At 37.6% G+C, this 21400-nt stretch overlaps 1 protein-coding gene and 1 long non-coding RNA gene across 6 annotated transcripts; both read left to right on the forward strand.

Moving 5' to 3' along the window:
• Nucleotides 1-663: 663 nt before the first annotated feature.
• On the forward strand, nt 664-3159 carry LOC110789296 (vacuolar protein sorting-associated protein 35B-like). Of its 5 annotated transcripts, none has more exons than XR_008918602.1 (7): nt 664-829; nt 927-1149; nt 1795-1884; nt 2081-2140; nt 2250-2330; nt 2460-2639; nt 2737-3159. XR_008918602.1 is itself a non-coding variant. In XM_056826569.1 (6 exons), the coding sequence occupies exons 3-6, from the start codon at nt 1831-1833 to the stop codon at nt 2751-2753; spliced, it is 333 nt and encodes a 110-aa protein (XP_056682547.1). In that variant the 5' UTR covers nt 664-829; nt 927-1149; nt 1795-1830; the 3' UTR covers nt 2754-3159. The 5 variants fall into 5 exon arrangements, 2 of the variants coding, with proteins under 2 accessions (XP_056682547.1, XP_056682548.1); XR_008918603.1 differs by having other exon boundaries at nt 2518-2639; XR_008918604.1 differs by lacking the exon at nt 2250-2330 and having other exon boundaries at nt 2518-2639.
• Nucleotides 3160-17780: 14621 nt separating this feature from the next.
• On the forward strand, nt 17781-18184 carry LOC110789297 (uncharacterized). The gene is made up of 3 exons (XR_002533563.2): nt 17781-17878; nt 17967-18036; nt 18129-18184. It is a non-coding gene; the product is annotated as an uncharacterized lncRNA (long non-coding RNA).
• Nucleotides 18185-21400: the final 3216 nt, after the last annotated feature.

Raw genomic sequence — 21400 nt, forward strand, 5'->3', positions numbered from 1 at the left:
TTATGGCACTTAAAGTTTGGTTGAAGTTATCTGCATTATCCTGTACTCTACTCCAGCTTCTGAGAGTGACAAGTCATAGCAGATTGACAAAATTCAGGAAGCAAGTTGTCTATGCAGCCTTAGCAGCAGCAGTGTACTTCATTTGGCAAAGTAGAAATAGCAGTTTCTGGAATGCTTCTGTCCCAACTGTGCAGCATGTGGTTGAAGGAAATAATGCCCTTGGTCCAAGTATGCATTCTATGTTAAGTCTAATAAATGCGGTTCAGTATTAATTAACAAGTTAATAATTCAGTGAGATCAAGTGAGCTGAATGCCTAGCTAGAGGCCGCTTCAGTTCAAGTGGAATTAATGATATTAATCCACAGCTTACTCTTCACTAGTGGAAAAACAATCATTTGCATCACCACATTTGCCTCGCACATTTAAACATGTGACGCAATTGACAGTTTTAAGCATTAAAATTAGTCATTTGCGTCGCAGAATTACTAATCTGCGACGCAGATGACTCTAAGATGATCTTAGAGTCATTTGCGTCGCAGATTAGTAATAATGCGACGCAAAATATTACCTCATTTGCGTCGCAGATTAGTAATTCTGCGACGCAAATGAGGTAAAAAAAATTCGGACGTGTCAATGGGTTTCTACCTCTCTCCTCAAACACACTCTCTCCTAATTCTACCTCTCTCCTCAAATACTCTCTCTCTCCTAAACTCCCTGCTTCTTCCTCTCTCCTCAAACCCGATCCAGTTTCTGCCTCTCTCTCCTCAACCTCACCGCTCAAATTTTCCTCCGGCAAGGTTCTTGCAAAAAAATTCGGTTTGTAAATGAGGTAAGTCTTCCATCTCTTTCCTCCTTTCTTCAATTCTTTTAGGTTTTAGAACTTTCACTTTTGTTTAAGTTTTTGATTCTTCAATTCTTTATGATAGGTTTCGACAACGGAAGAGGGAGAATCGGGGTCGTAGAAGAGGTGGAGGAGGGTGTCGGAGGTGGAAGCGTCATTGAAACCGCCGGCGTCGCACCCTTGCTACTGTCGCAATCGAAGCATCTATTTCGAAATCCTTGGAAAGGGAAGCTTGACGGCGGAGGTTTCTGGAGAAACTAAATTGACGGCGGCGAGGTGGAGGAAGGAGGCGGGACTGTTAGTCGGAGGTGAGAATTTTGTAATGCTTCCATCTGTCTCCTTCATTCTTCATTTAGTTAGGGTTTTGAACTTCAGTTTATGTAATTTTGGATTTTCGATTGAATTCTATTGAGTTTGCTCATTTTACTTTTTGATTAATGTTCTTGATTCTGTTTTATTGTGATTGAACTTGACTTTGAGTGGAAATTGAACTGGATTTATGATGAATGGTTGACGATTGTGTCTCCATTTTCGTTCTTAAGACTAAATAGCTTGATTTATGTAAACATGGTGGAAGTTTGATTGGTGTTCCTGTTTCTGTGGAAAAATTGATTTTTCTAGGGGTTATTTTGAGCTGAGGTCCAACCTTATGAGATATGAGATACCAGACATCCAATTTATGTTATTTCTTTAATAATCGTCTGCCATGGCATGTATATCCTGATGATTGTAGTTTCTTAGTTGGAATGATTTGCTTGCTTTATATGGAAATTTCCATACAAGCACTTTGTCTTGCTGAATTGCAGTTTGTCTTGCTGCTTTATACTTCAGCACCCATGTAACTTGATGATCATTAGATTTTGACTTGCGTTTATGTAAAATTCCCAACAACATATATCAGATGATTGATTGTTTTTCCATTTAACTTGTGATTGTATTGATGGAGGTGGCAGTTCTCCTTGTTTGGATCATTGGCTAATGTGGGAGCAATGGTTGGTGCAATTGCTAGTGGTCAGATTTCTAAATACATTGGGCGCAAAGGGGTATGAAATTTTATCCCTTTCCTGCAATTTATTGATGGTTTTTAACATATAGAATTTGTGTCATTGTCACCCATTGTTGTCTCTTAAAAAGGGTCCTACTTGATATGAACATTAACAGATGTTCATAAGTCATAACAATGTCTGTTGTACTGTATTTTTTTTTTAATTATGATTTCCTGTTTTTAATTAATTGCAGTCACTGATGATTGCTTCAATCCCAAATATCATTGGATGGTTGGTCGTATCATTTTCGAGAGTAAGTGAGCTATATAAACGAGCATTGTGCTATTTGTTTATCTTCAATCCCAAATATTATTGATTGGTTGGCTGGTCGTATCATTTCTGTATTGTTGAACCATCTATAGGATACCTCATTTCTGTACATGGGGCGATTGGTTGGTTGGTTTTGGTGGTTTAGTTATGCTGTTCATTGAAATCATCAATAAGTAAGCTCTCTACTTGCTAGAAAAGTTTGTTTTCTGACCGTGTTGGATGTTTGAATTTCCATGATAATTCACAGCATATTTAAGTTTGGAGTTTGCCATCATATTTAGGTATCTCTATTTTTTGAGAAGGGAAACAACCAAATCACCGTCAATACAATCCAGGATCTAATGGAATTAATTACTACAGAGATGCAAAGTGATAATGCGGCAACAGATTCTGCTGCTGAAGCTTTCTTTGCAAGCACATTGCGGTACATCCAATTCCAGAAACAAAAAGGTGGCGCAGTTAGTGAGAAATATGAACCTAATGTTAGTTTTTTTGTTGATCTGGGTAGGTTTGAATCATTTCTTGAGACTGAAAACAAGCTGTTCAGATAATTAATGAATTTCTAAATTTTTATTGTAGGAGAACTGAAAAGTTAAAACTTGAGAAAGGGAAACAAACTCGGTAACAATTGCTCTTCAATCCGCTAAACTTGTGAGAATTGTCGCCTTTGATCTTGCTCTTGGGACTCTTGAATGGTTCCCTCATTTGTCTTTGAATACGCTGACGCTGACGCTGCGTGCTACGTGTGTCATGGGAAGTTGCTTATCCAAGCATGATCTCAACTCTCAAATTGATTTGGTAATTGAAATTTTGAAGCGTCCAGGAGAAGTCCTCCCTGTTTGTCTTAGTGTCGCACGAACGCTGTAAATTCATAATTTAGTGTGCTTCAATTTTAATTTCTCGGCTTTTTTTTTCTCGGTTCAAATTTTTATTTTTATTTCATATTGTAATTTGTTTGATTTTGGTCTGACAATGGAGTTTTTTTCATCTGCTTGAATGATATCTTGGGCCTCATTCGTTTATGGTTCACTTAAACTTTTATGTTAAAAGTGTAGTTAGGTTATCAACATGTTGGGTGATCTATGGTGAATTTGCCTTTTATTGGGTTGTAACTAAAATATTAAAAAACGAATTTTTTTTTTAAAAAAAAAGTCATTTGCAACGCACATTTAGCTAATGTGCGTGGCAAATGACTTTTTTTTTTCGCCTAAAAGTCATTTGCGTCGCACATTTAGCTAATGTGCGTTGCAAATGACTTTTTAGGCATGGTGCTGAAAAGTCATTTGCGTCGCACATTTAGCTAATGTGCGTTGCAAATAACTTTTCAGGCATGGTGCTGAAAAGTCATTTGCAACGCACATTTGCTAAATGTGCGACGCAAATAAGGTTCATTTGCGTCGCACAAATGTGCGACGCAAATGACTTTTAGTCATTTGCGTCGAGAGCTTTTGCCACGCACGATGTGCGACGCAAATGTGCTTAAAAGTGCGATGCAAATGAACCTTTTTCCACTAGTGCTTGACTGAACCCGTAGGGTCACACAAATAGTACGTGAACGGATCAAGTATTTAATGGCTATAAATACTCCATCTATGGATATTCGGAATCGACGGATCTTGGTTTCAGTGGGAGCTGAGATCGTCACAGGCAAGAAATGAATACTCCGGAAACGATGATATTGCCGGAAACGGAAATATGGATCGTATCGGAAATATAAATATTATCCAAGTCGTAGATGTTGCCGGAAACGGAAACATGGTACGTATCGGAATATATTATCGGAAATGGAAATATTGCCGGAATCGGAAATATTGCCGGAAACGGAAATATTGTCAGAATCGAAAATATTATCGGAATCGGAAAATAATTCCGGAAACGGAAATATTAAATATTTGTTCGAAACGGAAATTGATTCCGGAATCGGAAATATTAAATATTGTTCTTATCGGAAATGAATTCCGGAACCGGGAATTTAATCGGAAGCGTATCGTACGAATAAGCATCGGACGAGGCCTGCCGGACGAGGGCCCAGCACGAAGCCAGGCCATCGCCCAGCAAGCCACACGCATCCAACAACACGCCAATGCCTCGACCAGGCCCAGCGCAAGGCCAGTCCCAGCCAAGGCTGGCGCGCGCGCACAAATGGGCTGCGGGCAGTGGGCCTGTGCGCCGTGCGCACAGCGTGGGCCGCAAGGCTTGCGCATGGGCGTACGATGCTCGTGCGGTGCGTGTGTACGTGCTATACGAATCCTAAAGCTATTGGGATTCATGCATAGATTAAATCCTAATCCTAAAAGATTAAATTAATTATTTAGAGTTCTAATAGGATTCTAATTAATTAATTAGTATTCTAACAGGATTCGAAATCCTTTCCAAAGTTCTATAAATATATGCCTAGGGTCATAAATTTATACACAAGTTTTCAAGTATTCAAAGCTAGGATTTTTAAGCAGAAAAATCAGCCATAACTCTTGCCCATTTAGCCGAAAATAAGTAGTACCTTAAGGGCGATTCTAGTTGGTCAATCTTAAGGCGGATCCGGACGTGCTGTGGATTATCTACGGAGGGACGACACTTGGAGTCCTAAAGACTTGTTCTTGTTCGGTTCGGGCGCAGCTAGGGAAGGCACGCAACAAAGAGTATGCATCTAAACTATGCTAAATGATTATGTGTAAATAATATGTTTTCTTGGCTTTATGGTTTTTCCGCATGATTTATGAATTGTCATATGTATCATAACCTAACAGTGGTATCAAGAGCCTCTTATTATTTTCATAATCTAAATTGCATGAACATGGTTAAATATTACAAATTTGCAAGAATTAAAAGGGGTGATTAATTTTCGTAATTGTTAATTAATTGCAAATTGCGTTTATTTAATTATACGTACGCAGTTTTTCGGCAGTTTCTTCGTTACTCATCCAAATCGAGTGATTTTTGTGTCAATTCCGCATGTAAAAGGCATTCTAAAATTTTGACAAAATTAGTATTTTTCGGCCGAACCCAGAATTCTCAAATTCGAAGCCTAACTATGACTTTTCGGAGGTTTTAGTTTTTCGAATGCAAAATTTCGTAAATTTAAGATGTTAAATTAAATATTTGCGATTCTTGTTGATAAATCTTGAATTTTTGATTGACCTACTGTATATGTTTAACAAGTTTGAATGCCTAACCTTGTTAATTATGCAATCTAATTTGTCATTATGATTAATTTGTTGAAAATTGGAATAATTTAGAATTAATTTGATTTTCATAATTAATTATAATTTAATTAGATACCTATGATTAAAAACCACCATAAAAATTGTAAATTTATGTTAAATTTTAAATTTTTATGACCTAGACTTGAATCCATGTTAATCGGAAATCAATTGAATAATAAATTTTCGATTTTTCGCCCTAAAATTATGAAATTAATATTATTTATTAATTTGTCATTAATTTTGAATATAAATTTTAAATTTTTATGTGATTCGCTCATATAACTTGCACGCACAAAGCAATGGACGCTACGTGTTACCCTTAAGGGGTGTTGTATAGTGCGGGCATGTGACGACGAGCAAGGGAGCTCGTCGCCCATGCGGTACGAATGCAATGAGCAAGGCCATGGTGCACGAGCACAAGGCAGCAGCCCTGCCTTGTGTCGTGGGCTGTGTGCATTGGGCGAATGGGCGAGGGCGAGAGCAAGGCACGAGCAGTCGCGTGTGGGCAGCAAGCGAGCTGCGCCACAACGCACACTGCCTCGCGCAAGCGTGCGGAGCCTCGCGCGCAGCGAGCGTAAGCTCGCGTGCCACGAGTGCTGCGCCAAGCATCGACCGCTCGCGCGCAGCGAGCGCTATTGTGCGTGCGACAAGCGCTGCGCCCAGCGATGGCGTGTGAGTGCTTGTTGTGCGTGCGACAAGCGCTGCGCCCAGCGATGTCGTGCGGGTGCGTGTTGCGACGTGCGACGAGCGCTGCGCCCAGCGATGGGCTGCGGCAGCATGCTCGTGCGTCGAGCGCTGGCGCGCGCAGCGAGCACCATGCGTGATGCCTTGCGATGGTGAGCAGCAGCGATGCGAGGCAGCGCATGGGCTGCGCGCACATGGCCAACGATGGCTATGTGCGTGTGGCCCATGGGCGTGCGTTGCGTGGGATTGTTGCGTTGCGATTAGATCGTTTTGAAATTTTAATTTGAAATTTTCAGTTTACGTAATTTTAATTAATTTTAAAATTAATAATTTAAATTATTTTCTTGGATTTTAATTTTGAATATTGTAATTATAATAAATTTTATTTATTCTAATTATTTTACTAAAATTAAAATCATGAATTAATTTAAATACGACTGAAATTAAATTAAACTTTTTGGATTCAATTATAAATTTATATGAGCTTTAAATTTTAATTAAATTTGTATGTTTCCGGTTAGACTAGAAATACATTTTTATGTTTAAAATTAGTAAAGCATATGAATTTATTGGTTTAAGTGGGAGCCCTTTTAGTCATATACTCTTGATTAGGTCTACAAATCCTTAAGGTTAAAACAACTTGATTAGAATTAATAAGGACTGAATAATTTGTAGATTATTGGTGCCCTTGATTAATTGCTGCAAATGTTTATGTAATGCATAATGTGTTTTACTAACCAGCTCTGTGGGCCATTCATGATAATGAATGGGTGAATGGTATATATTGTATATGTACTGTTTTGCAGGTTATGAAGTGACTAGTATGGCCCAAATAGGATAGAAAATATGGTCTGCGTACCATTAATTTGAATGTAATTGGTCTAAAGTACCAAAGTTGTTTTTCAATTCAAATATGGTCTGCGTACCATCAAATAGTTGTAATTAGTTTTAAATATAGCTTATTCTATTTGAAGAAAATGGTGCCTCCCACGGAGATTTTCAAGACGGACTTTGAAGTTAAAGCTTCAAGATGAAGTCGGGCCATACTAGATCACATTTATCTTATGCATGTTTTAAGTTATTTATTGTTTTTAAATATGTCTTAAAATGCATGAGATCAAAAGCTTGATTATGTTGCATGATTAAGGATTTTAGTTCACTTAAAATCTAACCAACATAGTAAGAGCCTTAAGTTCCAAACTTAAAAAAAAATTGAGTTAAAAGGTGCCATGCCAAAATATACACTTGCTTGGATATCCTTTACATCAATCTAGTAATAGTTTTCGCTCAGCGAGGTGTTACTTATTGGTCCTAAAGGGGCAAGGTACACAAATAATTGTGAGTACATGTTAGTTTTGGTAAAACTCAACGATATAAGTAAGGAGTCCTTTTATGTCGTGGAAAAATCGATAGGTTTACCTAATAAGTTCTTAGACGTACCTATCAACCAAGAATAGTTTCTAGACTATTAGCAAAAGGCTTTTCCTTACCTAAGATGTTTTAGGATTAAGTCGACAAACTGTGCTTAGTTCTTCAATGATTTTAGGATCTTGGAATCATTTTATTCACACCTGCCGGAACACATAACTTGAATAAAATGCTTAATAAACATTGAATTATGCATGTATGCTAGAATTTAAGTTTATTAAGAGAAACTGTGAATGGTTATTTATTTGTTTATTCTTTTCAATTGTAGTTTTAAATATGGCAAACAACAATTCATTCAACATTCGATCAATTCTCGAAAAGGAGAAGTTGAACGGGAAAAACTTCCTTGACTGGCAAAGGAACTTGCAAATAGTTCTTATGCAGGAAGGAAAGGAGTATGTCCTTGAAGAGGCAATGCCCGAAGCCACAGGCGACGGGGTCACTCAGGCAGCCCTCAATCGTTGGATTGATGCCAACAAGGATGTGAAATGTCTAATGCTCGCCACCATGAGTGCAGATCTGCAGAAAACGTTCATTAACTCAGATGCTTTCACAATCATCAGTGAGTTGAAGAACATGTTCCAAGATCTGGCTCGAGTCGAAAGATTCGAGACTCATAGGCAAATTCTTGAGACCAAGCTTAAGAAAGGCGAGCCCGTAAGTCCACATGTTCTCAAAATGATTGGACTCATTGAGAATATGAGTCGGCTGGATCAGCAATTTTCTCAGGAAATGGCTATAGACACCATCCTCCATTCTCTTCATAGCGGTTATGATCAGTTCAAACTGAACTACAGTATGAATAGTCTGGACAAAGCGCTCACTGAGCTTCACGGTATGCTGAAGACCGCTGAAAAGACGCTCAAAAGTGATAAGCAGGATGTGCTTATGGTGCGTGGGGGCAAGTTCAAGAAATCTGGAAAGAAGAGGAATGCTAAGAAAGGTGGCAACAAGGCCAGCCCAACTAAGCAAACTGGTGCCAAATCTGTAAAGAGGAAGGTCAGTCAACCCACTTCTGAATCCGAATGCTTCTACTGCAAGAAGAAGGGGCATTGGAAGAGAGATTGCTTGAAGCTAAAGGAAGATCAGAAGAACGAAACAGTCGTTCCATCTTCAGGTATTTTCGTTATAGACTGTATACTTGCTAATTCAACTTCTTGGGTATTAGATACAGGTTGTGGCTCACACTTATGTTCCAATCCACAGGGACTAAGAAGAAGTAGAAAGTTAAGCAAGGGTGAAGTCGACCTACGAGTGGGAAATGGAGCACGGATTGCTGCATTAGCTGTAGGAACTTATTATTTGTCGTTGCCCTCCGGGCTAGTTTTGGAACTGGAAGAATGTTTCCATGTTCCAAGTCTTACTAAAAACATCATTTCAGTTTCTTGCTTAGATGCTAAGGGATTTTCCTTTTTAATAAAAGACAATAGTTGTTCGTTTTATTTTAAAGAGATGTTTTATGGATCTGCTAGATTAGTCAGTGGACTTTATTTATTAGATCACGACAAACAAGTTTATAACATAAATACCAAAAGGGCCAAAAAGGATGATTCAGATCTCACCTATCTGTGGCATTGTCGATTAGGCCATATAAACTTGAAACGCTTAGAAAGACTTCAAAAGGAAGGAATTCTAGAACCATTTGACTTAGAGGATTATGGTAAATGCGAATCATGTTTACTTGGCAAAATGACAAAGCAACCTTTCTCTAAAGTTGGAGAAAGAGCAAATGAACTATTGGGTTTAATCCATACAGATGTATGTGGACTAATGAGTACAAATTCTAGAGGTGGTTTCAGCTACTTTATCACTTTCACTGATGACTTCAGTAGATATGGTTATGTCTACCTAATGAAGCATAAGTCTGAATCCTTTGACAAATTCAAGGAATTTCAGAGTGAAGTAGAGAATCAATTAGGCAAGAAGATTAAGGCACTACGGTCTGATAGAGGCGGTGAATATCTGAGCTATGAATTTGATGACCATCTGAAAGAATGTGGAATTCTATCAGAATTGACTCCTCCTGGAACACCACAATGGAACGGTGTGTCGGAACGGAGGAACAGAACCTTGCTAGACATGGTCAGGTCAATGATGGGTCAGGCCAAACTTCCATTAGAATTTTGGGGACATGCACTAAATACAGCTGCACTCACTATAAATAGAGCTCCGTCTAAAGCTGTCGAAAAGACTCCATATGAATTATGGTTTGGAAAGCCTCCAAATGTGTCTTTTCTGAAGATTTGGGGATGTGAGGTATACGTCAAACGATTAATTTCAGACAAACTTCATCCAAAATCTGACAAATGTATCCTTGTGGGCTATCCAAAGGAAACAAAGGGGTATTACTTCTACATACATCTGAGAACAAGGTGTTTGTTGCTCGAGATGGTGTCTTTTTGGAGAAAGATCACATTTCCAAAATGACAAGTGGGAGAAAAGTAGACCTCGAAGAAATTCGAGTCGAACAACAAACTCTAGAGAATGCTCAAGATGACATTCAGGATGAAACTCAGAGATCTTTAGAAGAATCTGGTGAGAATCATGGTCAATCTAGAAATGTTACCCCCCGTAGATCGCAAAGATATAGATCTCAACCGGAAAGGTACTTAGGTATTTTGACGAACGAGAGCTATGCCGTTCTATTACTTGAAAGTGATGAACCTGCGACTTACAAACAAGCTATGACGAGCCCCTAGCTCCAAGCAATGGCAAGAAGCCATGCAATCTGAATTAGACTCCATGTCTGAAAACCAAGTATGGGATTTGGTCGATTTGCCAGATGGCTACCAAGCCATTGGAAGCAAATGGGTTTTCAAACTGAAAAAGGACAAGGATGGGAAACTTGAAGTTTTCAAAGCTAGAATGATTGGAAAAGGTTACAGGCAAGTCCACGGTGTGGATTACGATGAAACCTTTTCACCAGTTGCAATGCTAAAGTCTATTCGGATAATGTTAGCAATCGCTGCATATTACGATTACGAAATATGGCAGATGGATGTCAAAACTGCTTTCTTAAACGGCGTTTTAACAGAAACTATGTTTATGACACAACCTGAAGGTTTTGAGGATCCAAAGAATGCTAAAAAGGTATGCAAGCTAAAGAAGTCAATCTACGGATTGAAGCAGGCATCCAGGAGCTGGAATATACGTTTTGATGAAGCAGTAAGTGACTTTGGTTTCATCAAGAACGCAGACGAATCTTGTGTATACAAGAAGGTCAGTGGAAGCAAAATTGCTTTCCTAGTATTATATGTCGACGACATATTACTTATCGGAAATGACATTCCTATGTTGAACTCTGTCAAGATTTGGCTTGGGAAATGTTTTTCGATGAAAGATCTAGGAGAAGCACAGTACATATTGGGCATCAAGATTTACAGAGATAGATCTAAAAAGATGATTGGACTTAGTCAAAGCACTTATATCAATAAGGTGCTAGATAGGTTCAAGATGGCGGACTCCAAGCGAGGCTACCTACCCATGTCTCATGGAATAACTCTAAGCAAGTCTCAGTGCCCAAAAACACTTGATGAGCGTAGACGAATGAATGGGATTCCATATGCATCATTGATTGGTTCAATAATGTATGCTATGATATGTACACGCCCGGATGTTGCGTACGCACTCAGTGCTACGAGCAGATACCAGTCAGACCCAGGAGAGGCACATTGGACTGCTGCCAAGAATATTCTGAAGTACCTGAAAAGGCACAAAGATGACTTCCTGGTCTATGGTGGAGATGATGAATTAGTTGTTAAAGGCTATACGGACGCAAATTTCCAAACCGACAAAGATGATTTCAGATCACAGTCTGGGTTTGTCTTCTGCCTCAACGGGGGTGCAGTAAGCTGGAAAAGTGCTAAGCAAAGCACCATTGCGGATTCTACAACTGAAGCGGAGTACATTGCTGCACATGAAGCAGCAAAGGAAGCTATATGGCTAAGGAAGTTCATAGGTGAACTTGGTGTAGTCCCCTCCATTAAAGGACCAATAGCCCTGTATTGTGATAATAACGGAGCTATTGCACGGGCAAAGGAGCCTAGACACCACCAGAGAGTCAAGCATGTACTTCGTAGATTTCACCTTCTACGAGAGTTCGTTGAGAGAAAAGAAGTCGAGATAAACAAAATTGGAACTGATGACAACATATCAGATCCATTGACTAAACCTCTGCCGCAGGCGAAGCACAACTCGCACACTGCAGCTATGGGAATCAAGCATATTGGAGAATGGCTTTGATATCCCTGTTTAATGTTTTAAAGTTTTAGAGTTTAAATCTTTGTAAAACATTATTGGTTAATCATTCACAATAAATGAAGAGAATTCATTTTTCCATTTAATTTGTGGTTTATTAAATGATGAGTCCCTTCAATTTGACAATATATTCAAGATAGACTGTCAGGACCAGTCCTGTGACTAAGAAATGTATATCAAGTGAACTTGAATGTCAAAGGTTGAAAATGGTCCCTAGTCGGAGTTTTCTATAAAATTGGACGCATAGAAAACGTTAGACGATTAGAATGCAAGATGACTAGTAGTTCTGTTTCTTGAACTATGTGGACATGGCAATGTCATAATCATTTGCATAGATACTTACTTCGGGAAGACTAGTATCGGACAAGACCTATGAAACTTTACTGTAAGAGATGAAAATCTGTCATAAGTAAATTTCATTAAAATTATTAGACACTAAATCCTCAATACCTGAGTGATTTGAGATTACTTCTTTGAGAACTGGTTGCTTTGACGTTGACCAACTGTCGCACCGTAAAAGGAGGCTATAAAGGCAACGCTCAGGTAATCACCTATCAAACGAAGTCTAATCTCAAGATCGCAAGATTGGGATTGTCCTTCCATAAATCGGGATGAGATGCTTAAAAGTTGTACAAGGCCACTCGGAGAGCTAGAAACTGTGAAATGCATGGCCGTGCTCGGATGAATCATAGGCTATGATTATCTGTTTATTTGATCAGTTGAACTCTGAAACCGAGGAACACCTCTGGACATAATAAGGATGAAAACTCTTACATTATGTTCAAGAGCAAGCATCAAGCGACAAAGGAATTAGGTAATGCACACTTTTCCCTAAGGACAAGTGGGAGACTGAAGGAAATAATGCCCTTGGTCCAAGTATGCATTCTATGTTAAGTCTAATAAATGCGGTTCAGTATTAATTAACAAGTTAATAATTCAGTGAGATCAAGTGAGCTGAATGCCTAGCTAGAGGCCGCTTCAGTTCAAGTGGAATTAATGATATTAATCCACAACTTACTCTTGACTGAACCCGTAGGGTCACACAAATAGTACGTGAACGGATCAAGTATTTAATGGCATTAAATACTCCATCTATGGATATTCGGAATCGACGGATCTTGGTTTCAGTGGGAGCTGAGATCGTCACAGGCAAGAAATGAATACTCCGGAAACGATGATATTGCCGGAAACGGAAATATGGATCGTATCGGAAATATAAATATTATCCAAGTCGTAGATGTTGCCGGAAACGGAAACATGGTACGTATCGGAAAATATTATCGGAAATGGAAATATTGCCGGAATCGAAAATATTGCCGGAAACGGAAATATTGTCAGAATCGGAAATATTATCGGAATCGGAAAATAATTCGGGAAACGGAAATATTAAATATTTGTTCGAAACGGAAATTGATTCCGGAATCGGAAATATTAAATATTGTTCGTATCGGAAATGAATTCCGGAACCGGGAATTTAATCAGATGCATATCGTACGAATAAGCATCGGACGAGGCCTGCCGGACGAGGGCCCAGCACGAAGCCAGGCCATCGCCCAGCAAGCCACACGCATCCAACAACACGCCAATGCCTCGACCAGGCCCAGCGCAAGGCCAGTCCCAGCCAAGGCTGGCGCGCGCGCACAAATGGGCTGCGGGCAGTGGGCCTGTGCGCCGTGCGCACAGCGTGGGCCGCAAGGCTTGCGCATGGGCGTACGATGCTCGTGCGGTGCGTGTGTACGTGCTATACGAATCCTAAAGCTATCGGGATTCGTTCATAGATTAAATCCTAATCCTAAAAGATTAAATTAATTATTTAGAGTTCTAATAGGATTCTAATTAATTAATTAGTATTCTAAGAGGATTCGAAATCCTTTCCAAGGTTCTATAAATATATGCCTAGGGTCATAAATTTATACACAAGTTTTCAAGTATTCAAAGCTAGGATTTTTAAGCAGAAAAATCAGCCATAACTCTTGCCCATTTAGCCGAAAATAAGTAGTACCTTAAGGGCGATTCTAGTTGGTCAATCTTAAGGCGGATCCGGTCGTGTTGTGGACTATCTACGGAGGGACGAAACTTGGAGTCCTAAAGACTTGTTCTTGTTCGGTTCGGGCGCAGCTAGGGAAGGCACGCAACAAAGAGTATGCATCTAAACTATGCTAAATGATTATGTGTAAATAATATGTTTTCTTGGCTTTATGGTTTTTCCGCATGATTTATGAATTGTCATATGTATCATAACCTAACAGTGGTGAGTAAGATCAAGCAATCTGTAAAGGAGAGAATCTTGTATGTAATGCCTAAGAAAGTAAGTAGAAGAGATAGCTTATGGTTTATGAGCTTGTAATGTCTTAGTTCTTTTCCTAGCTCTTTGGTGAAGGAGTCCAACCTAGTTGGTTTGCTTCCCATTGAGCTAGTGTAGGTTGTAATTTGGTTGAGCATTAATATATTTCCTTACTTGCCGAGCAAAAAAAAAAAAGACACTAATAAAAAAAAGGAACACCATTCTTAACAGTTATGGGGCATCATGTTATTATATACGTACGAGGGAATTATGAAGCCTCTAAGTCTTAGAAACATGCAACTATAAGTCTATACAAGTGGAGTATAAAAATACATTACTAGAAGTATATATCTTATGAAAAGTACAAAAAAAAAATTGAAGTAAAAATAACATTACTAATTTTTTTGTGTTTCTGTAAAATGAAAATTATGAACCATAGGGAAAAAAGAAAAAGAGATGAAGAAAAAAGGATTTGCAAAGGGAAAAGGGAAAAAAAATAAACATGAACAATTTAGATGATCAACGAAGGACAAGTAAAAAGCAAAAGGAAAAAAATAAACATGAAGAAATAAGGGGTTAAAAAATCATATTTAACATCCTTTTAGGAGGATTCGAACCCAGACAAAACGTGTAAAATAGTATTCCAACAACCATTATGCTACAAGTATATTTCATTATAATTAATGTAAGATTATTATACATAAATTAACTATTTCAAGTGCAATAAATTACCCCAATATCAATTTTACAATTTTTTTCCAAAAATAATGGGGGTCCCTTTGAACCCCTCCGGGTATACATAGGTCCGCCCTTGTACTCCATAGTAAGTAGGGGTGAGCAAAAAGTTAGGGTACCCTGAATTGGAACCGGAACCTGTTAGGAACCTGCGGTTCCGGTTCTCAATAATTCTAATATGGAGTACCCAAAATAAAGAATCGGGACATATAAAAATGTCTCATAAGCCCAAAATATAAAACAATCCAAGCTAATTTTTGAAAAATATAAATACGGAATTACAACTTAAGCCCAAACTATAAAAAAAATCAAAGCTCAGACCATAAAGTAGATAGTTTTTCAATAAAATTTCAATGATATATTTAAATTTTTAAAATAACAGGGTAGCCTGAATCGGAACCTGTTGAAACAGGTTCCGGTTCTCATTTCCAGGAACCTGTTGCAACAGGTTCTGATTCCGGTTCCCATTTTAAGAAACTTGTTGCAACAGGTTCCGGTTCCTGTAATTTTTACAGGGTACCCTGCAGTGCTCACCCCTAGTAGTAAGGTAAGACATGGTTAATAAATTTACTTTGTAAAGAAAATATTCAGTGAAAATGAATATAAGTTAGTACTTCTTATATATCAATTCTAATAAGAATAAGTAGTTAATTAAAATTTACCCAAGATGAGATAAAAAAAATTATGGCCGTCAAAACCTAGCCTGGCTCTCGAACCGAGCTGAACTGACCTGTATTTGTAAGGACCGTAAATCAGAACCCGAAATGTTGTTAAAACATGAAACATGTAACATGACCGTATCCGACCCGTTAAAATCGGGAACCGACTTTGACCCGTTAATGCATGATCCGGATCTGAACCCGAACGAACAATTACCCTAACTCAATTCAACACCATACCCAATGTCAACTCTGTTAGGGATAGTACGAGATAACAATCTAGACAAAGCACACACAATATTAATAACGTGATATACCCACGTCCCAACTTGTATTATTAATCAAAAACTGTTATTAATAATACAATCAATCAACCTCACAGGTGTTTCTCTCAAACTTTGCTCAAGCTCAGGATCTCAAGCATATCAAACATAATGGTATATAAATCCCTATTTATATACCCCAACTTCCTAACCCTAGCCCTAGTATTAGGAAACACAATATTACTAGAATATTACAATTTAGGAAAAACCAATATACTAACAAATCTATCCCTAAAATACAACTCGTAAAATAGGAATACAATAACATAATATATCTCCTAAATAAATATCTAGTAATATACCATAACTGAAACTCATTGCCATATTGGGTTTAATATTAACAATTCCTCCCCTTCAACCCAATATGGACACAACCAATTTAACTGTCACTATTGAAACACCGTCGTCCATCCGACAATGCCTCCCCTCGAACAAGAACATCTCCATCTAACACAAATAGATTTCTTTTATTCTTCCATCCTTTGAGTATCACCACACCCTTTTTAGTGACCTCCAAACTACTGTTTTTCACCATAACAGTATAACCCAAACCATCTAATCTACCCAATGAAATTAGATTCCGTTCTAACTTTGGTACGTACCTCACTTCTGCTAACTTTCGAACACGACCATTGCAAAGTTTTACCACAACCTCACCAATGCCGTCAACTTTTACCTTCTTACCATCCGGCAAAGTAACCATCTTCCCTTCACAGACCTTCTTACCTTCTTACTTTGCCGGATCTGTGCAGATCAGAACTGATCTGTGCAGATCAGAATGGTCTGCTCAGGCCAGAAGTGATATGTGCAGATCAGTTCTGATCTGCACAGATCAGTTCTGATCTGTGCAGATCAGTTCTGGTCTGTTCAGTTTTGCATATTTAGGTTATATTAAACTTGTAAATGGTTATGAATGAGTCCTTAGGTTCATTTTGGGAAAATCAGGAGCGGAAATGCCATTTTTCTAACATGTTATTTTTTTCAAATAAGGAACCTACCTCCTGCTGGCTATACTTGTTGATAAATTCGGAGAAAGTCTTTGTTGCCTTTGGTACTATACATCCGGATTTGACTCTTTATCACCATAACAACCTCGTTGCCAATAACATGAAGGTGAGCGTTGATGAATTTGAGCCCGCGTATAAAGAAGTTTCAGTCCCCGTGCCTTCTCAATATATAAAGAAACTTGGACAAGCTCATGGTACTTTCACTCAGTGGCCAAAAAATTTGGTTTCCCTTGTGACGAGTGATGAGGTAACTTATCATTATTGCATCAAATTTGACTCGAAAATAATATATCTATACACTTATGTTCACTAATATGTATATGGTTATTTGAAATTCATAATTCAGGTAATGAGCCTGCAAGAAAAGAGCCTAATGAGAAAAGGGCTACAAGCAAAGAGCCTAAAGGGAAAGAGGTAATGGTTGGAAGTCGACGCGAGACAAAAGGGTCCAACACTAAGGCAAACAAACAATTTCCTCCCAAATTTAGCTCGCAAAATTTGGGAGTTAAGTGCAATTGTATGAAAACTATGGTTTCTAAATTAAAAGAAGGGGAGGATGTTAAGTTGCAAGCTAGTAAAGGGGCATTCAATTTTGACAACGACCGTGAACTTGTTATCGCCGTTGAAGACATCAATCAACTTCTCTCGGGAGCATGACTCAATATATCGATATTGCAAGTTCTTATATTGTGAGTTTCCTAAATTAAATTTTCTCTCCTAATTATTATATTTTCAATTCTCTTAACGTTATTGAGCTATGTAGGGCTTTATATGAGTCGTGGGATGAATTTGATCATCCTACCAATGCTTTGGGATTCATGTGCCCGGAGATGATCTCGGAAACCATGTTGTATAGTGATATAAATTGTGTTCTATTATACCATGTCGCAATCCATGGCAACACTCAGTTCTAAGTCATTCATCTTATGTCCATACTACGAAAAGTAAGAACATTTTAATTTTATTTTTCATATTATATCAATCATTGTTGTTAATATTTTTTTTCTAACGAGATAATTTTATTGTTTGTACGTAGGAGGCACTGGATTCTTTTAGTTATTTGCTTGGCTAAATCTCAGGTCTACATATTTGATTCTATGCAGAAGAAGAGAAATTTGATGATTAAGAACCAATTGAACCTGTAAGTATTTTATGAATTCTTTGCATTTAAATGATACAAAAATATAATAAAGTATATAGCTATAAGTCCCCTTTTGTCAAACGTGTAGGGCTTTTCGGACTTACAAGGCACAAAATGGAAAATCTAAAGGAACTAAATTGAATTGGATTGCGGCACAGGTATAATTACCTAAAGATCAAGTTTTTCAAATTAAATTACTACGTATAATTTCATATAAATTTTACTTGTGTTGTTTTTTTAATGCATGTAGTGTCCTCAACAACCGGGATCACTAGAGTGTGGCTACTACGTCATGCGTTTTATGTATGATATATTTACAAAGCATCGTGATAGTCAAGATCTTACTACGGTATGTGATATACTTTAATAAATTGAAGTAGGCATAACTATTGATTGTCGACCTAATTATTTATATACTTGCATGTGTATTTTTAGGATTATTCAAGAACAGAGCCTTTTTCATTCGAGGAGATTATGAGGTTAAAGAATTTTGGGCTGATTACTTTTTGACCAATTCCGATGTAAATCTAGCTAGCTAGTTTGTTGTAATATTGGTTTGTTAGGTTCGTTATCAACATGTTGGTTGAACGATATGATATGATGGATTGCCTTTTAATGGGGTTGTAAAACTATATTTGACAGGTGTGTATTATAATTCCCGATTATTGGGAAGGGTTATATATATTACAAAGGAGATTATGTCGAAATTTTAAACTATATTCCACTATTTTTTTATGCCTGTATATATAGTACTGTGATCCAGATACATGAAATATGAAGTTGCTCAATAAAAAAATGAAAAAAAAAAGGTAATTTGCGTCACAGTTTAGTAAAACAGCGACGCAAATGACCACAGCAGATAAGGTCATTTGTGTCGCAGTTTTACTAAACAGCGACACAAATGACTTTTTTTTGACATCATGAAAAGTCATTTGCGTCGCAGTTTAGTAAAATAGCGACGCAAATGACTTTTCAGGATGTCAAAAAAAAGTCATTTGTGTCGCTGTTTAGTAAAACTGCGACGCAAATAACTATTATTTGCGTCGCACAAAAGTGCGACGCAAATGACTTTTTTCATTTGCGTCGCTGCCAGTTGCGTCGCACCAATTTGCGACGCAAATGGACTTAAATGAGCGACGCAAATGAGACTTTTTCCACTAGTGAAATTTCTTTCTCTTGTCACGTGCATCTACCACGAATGCTCCTCCATCCGATGAGTCATCCGATCCTTGCTTCATCAATTTTTCGTTCTCTAGAAGAACAACAATAGTCTCTTCAAAAGCCAACTTCGTTTTCCCCACCAACAAAGAAGTAATCACAGTATTATACTTCTTTGGTAGAGACACTAGTAGAAGAATAGCTTTGTCCTCATCCTTTTATTTTTCATCCAAATTATTAAGTTGGTTTATCAAGCCATTGAAACGATTCAGATGATCTCTCAAATCTCAATCTTCTTCCATCTTGAGTCCGAACAAATCTTTCTTGAGAAATAACTTGTTGGCCAAAGACTTGGACTGATATGTCTTTGTCAACTTTTCCCACAAACTTTTAGGGTTATCTTCCTCAAGAACATCATACTTAATTTCCGGTGCAAGGGCCAACCGGATTGTCGATGCCGCACGTAACTTCATGTCTTCCCACTTTGCCTTTTCTATTTCGGTAGGCTTCTTGTCTTCAAGGGTTCCATACAACCCTTGTTGGATTAGGAGATCTTTCACCGTGCTCTGCCATAAGGCAAAATTGTTCCTTCCATTGAACAATTGAATCTCGAACCTTCCACCAAATTTCTCCATCACGAACCTTAGCTCTTGATACCACTTGTTAGGAATAGTACGAGATAACAATCTAGACAAAGCACACACAATATTAATAACGTGATATACCCACGTCCCAACTTGTATTATTAATCAAAAACTGTTATTAATAATACAATCAATCAACCTCACAGGTGTTTCTCTCAAACTTTGCTCAAGCTCAGGATCTCAAGCATATCAAACATAATGGTATATAAATCCCTTTTTATATACCCCAACTTCCTAACCCTAGCCCTAGTATTAGGAAACACAATATTACTAGAATATTACAATTTAGGAAAAACCAATATACTAACAAATCTATCCCTAAAATACAACTCGTAAAATAGGAATACAATAACATAATATATCTCCTAAATAAATATCTAGTAATATACCATAACTGAAACTCATTGCCATATTGGGTTTAATATTAAAACCTAGCCTGGCTCTCGAACCGGAGCTGAACTGACCTGTATTTGTAAGGACCGTAAATCAGAACCCGAAATGTTGTTAAAACATGAAACATGTAACATGACCGTATCCGACCCGTTAAAATCGGCAATCGACTTTGACCCGTTAATGCATGATCCGGATCTGAACCCGAACGAACAATTACCCTAACACAATTCAACACCATACCCAATGTCAACTCGAAACTGATTATAACCCGTTGAAACCTATTATTGACCCAACTCGCGACAACATGTTTAATTAATAGTATAGTTATACATTTTACGCTTTAAAATGTTAAGATGACCAAATTGATTATTGTCTCGTAATCTCATATGAACTTATAATATGTATTGAATTGACAAAAATACAAGATAATAGATTTGGTTTAAACAAAACTCAAATTTAAAATAAATGAATCATTAATTTTTACTATATAAAAAAATATTATAGGTTAAAAATTAACTTGACTAGACCTAATAGTTATCAGAAACTGTGGAAGAATAGTGGTCCAAATTAAAATGAGTGATTTCACCCAATCAATAAAGTGTGGCATTATTTCACTAAATTGTCATACATCAGAACGTGTTTAGCGTTGACGATAAGGTGAAGCTAATAGTGATTTAGAATTTTGGAGCCTATATACAAATTGGCTAATAGTCCTTATCGTACGTCACATAAACTTTTAACGTAACTCTACATGTGATACACATTGCCACTGGTGGCCGTTGTCCTTGTTTTATTTTGAAGGCCATCGTCATTCGTCAGTACTCCGACAGATAAATTATTGATGGTCCATTGACGATTTTCCCCTATAATGTGATGAAGATCATATATGGATTATCGGACATGATTACTACACGATCCCTCCGTCTCTTAAGATATTGTCTTACATGTAAAGCATCACGAAAGTTGTCGATCAGAAGGCCTGAATTAGTAGTAATATGTGATGGCACTGTACCGCGTGCTAGTTTCATGAATAAAACTACGGTGAATGTGTTACCATTGACAGCCTAAGGTAGCACTATGCTCGATCGCCTAGGAAACCCAGGAGTTTTCAATCTTGTCCTACCAAGTTAAGTACGTAGTATAATATTGTTTCTTATATTTTCTTCGAAAATGATAAAGGTCGTAACATGCGACCTTTAAGCCTTGTCACAATGATGACATGGCATGCTTATGTGTCATGATTTAAATTGGAAATTAAAATATTTAACTTATATTATCTATTATACTTGTTATAAAAAAAAGGTAGGAAAATCTTAATATTCTAATT

Source organism: Spinacia oleracea, chromosome 4 (genome assembly GCF_020520425.1).
Source record: "Spinacia oleracea cultivar Varoflay chromosome 4, BTI_SOV_V1, whole genome shotgun sequence".
Taxonomy (NCBI): domain Eukaryota; kingdom Viridiplantae; phylum Streptophyta; class Magnoliopsida; order Caryophyllales; family Amaranthaceae; genus Spinacia; species Spinacia oleracea.

Coding starts and splice junctions, on each gene's coding strand:
- LOC110789296 (XM_056826569.1), top strand. CDS start 1,831: ATGGTTGGTGCAATTGCTAGTGGTCAGATTTCTAAATACATTGGGCGC. Junction 1,885..2,080: donor AATACATTGGGCGCAAAGGG/GTATGAAATTTT, acceptor AATTAATTGCAG/TCACTGATGATTGCTTCAAT. Junction 2,141..2,459: donor TGGTCGTATCATTTTCGAGA/GTAAGTGAGCTA, acceptor TTTTTTGAGAAG/GGAAACAACCAAATCACCGT.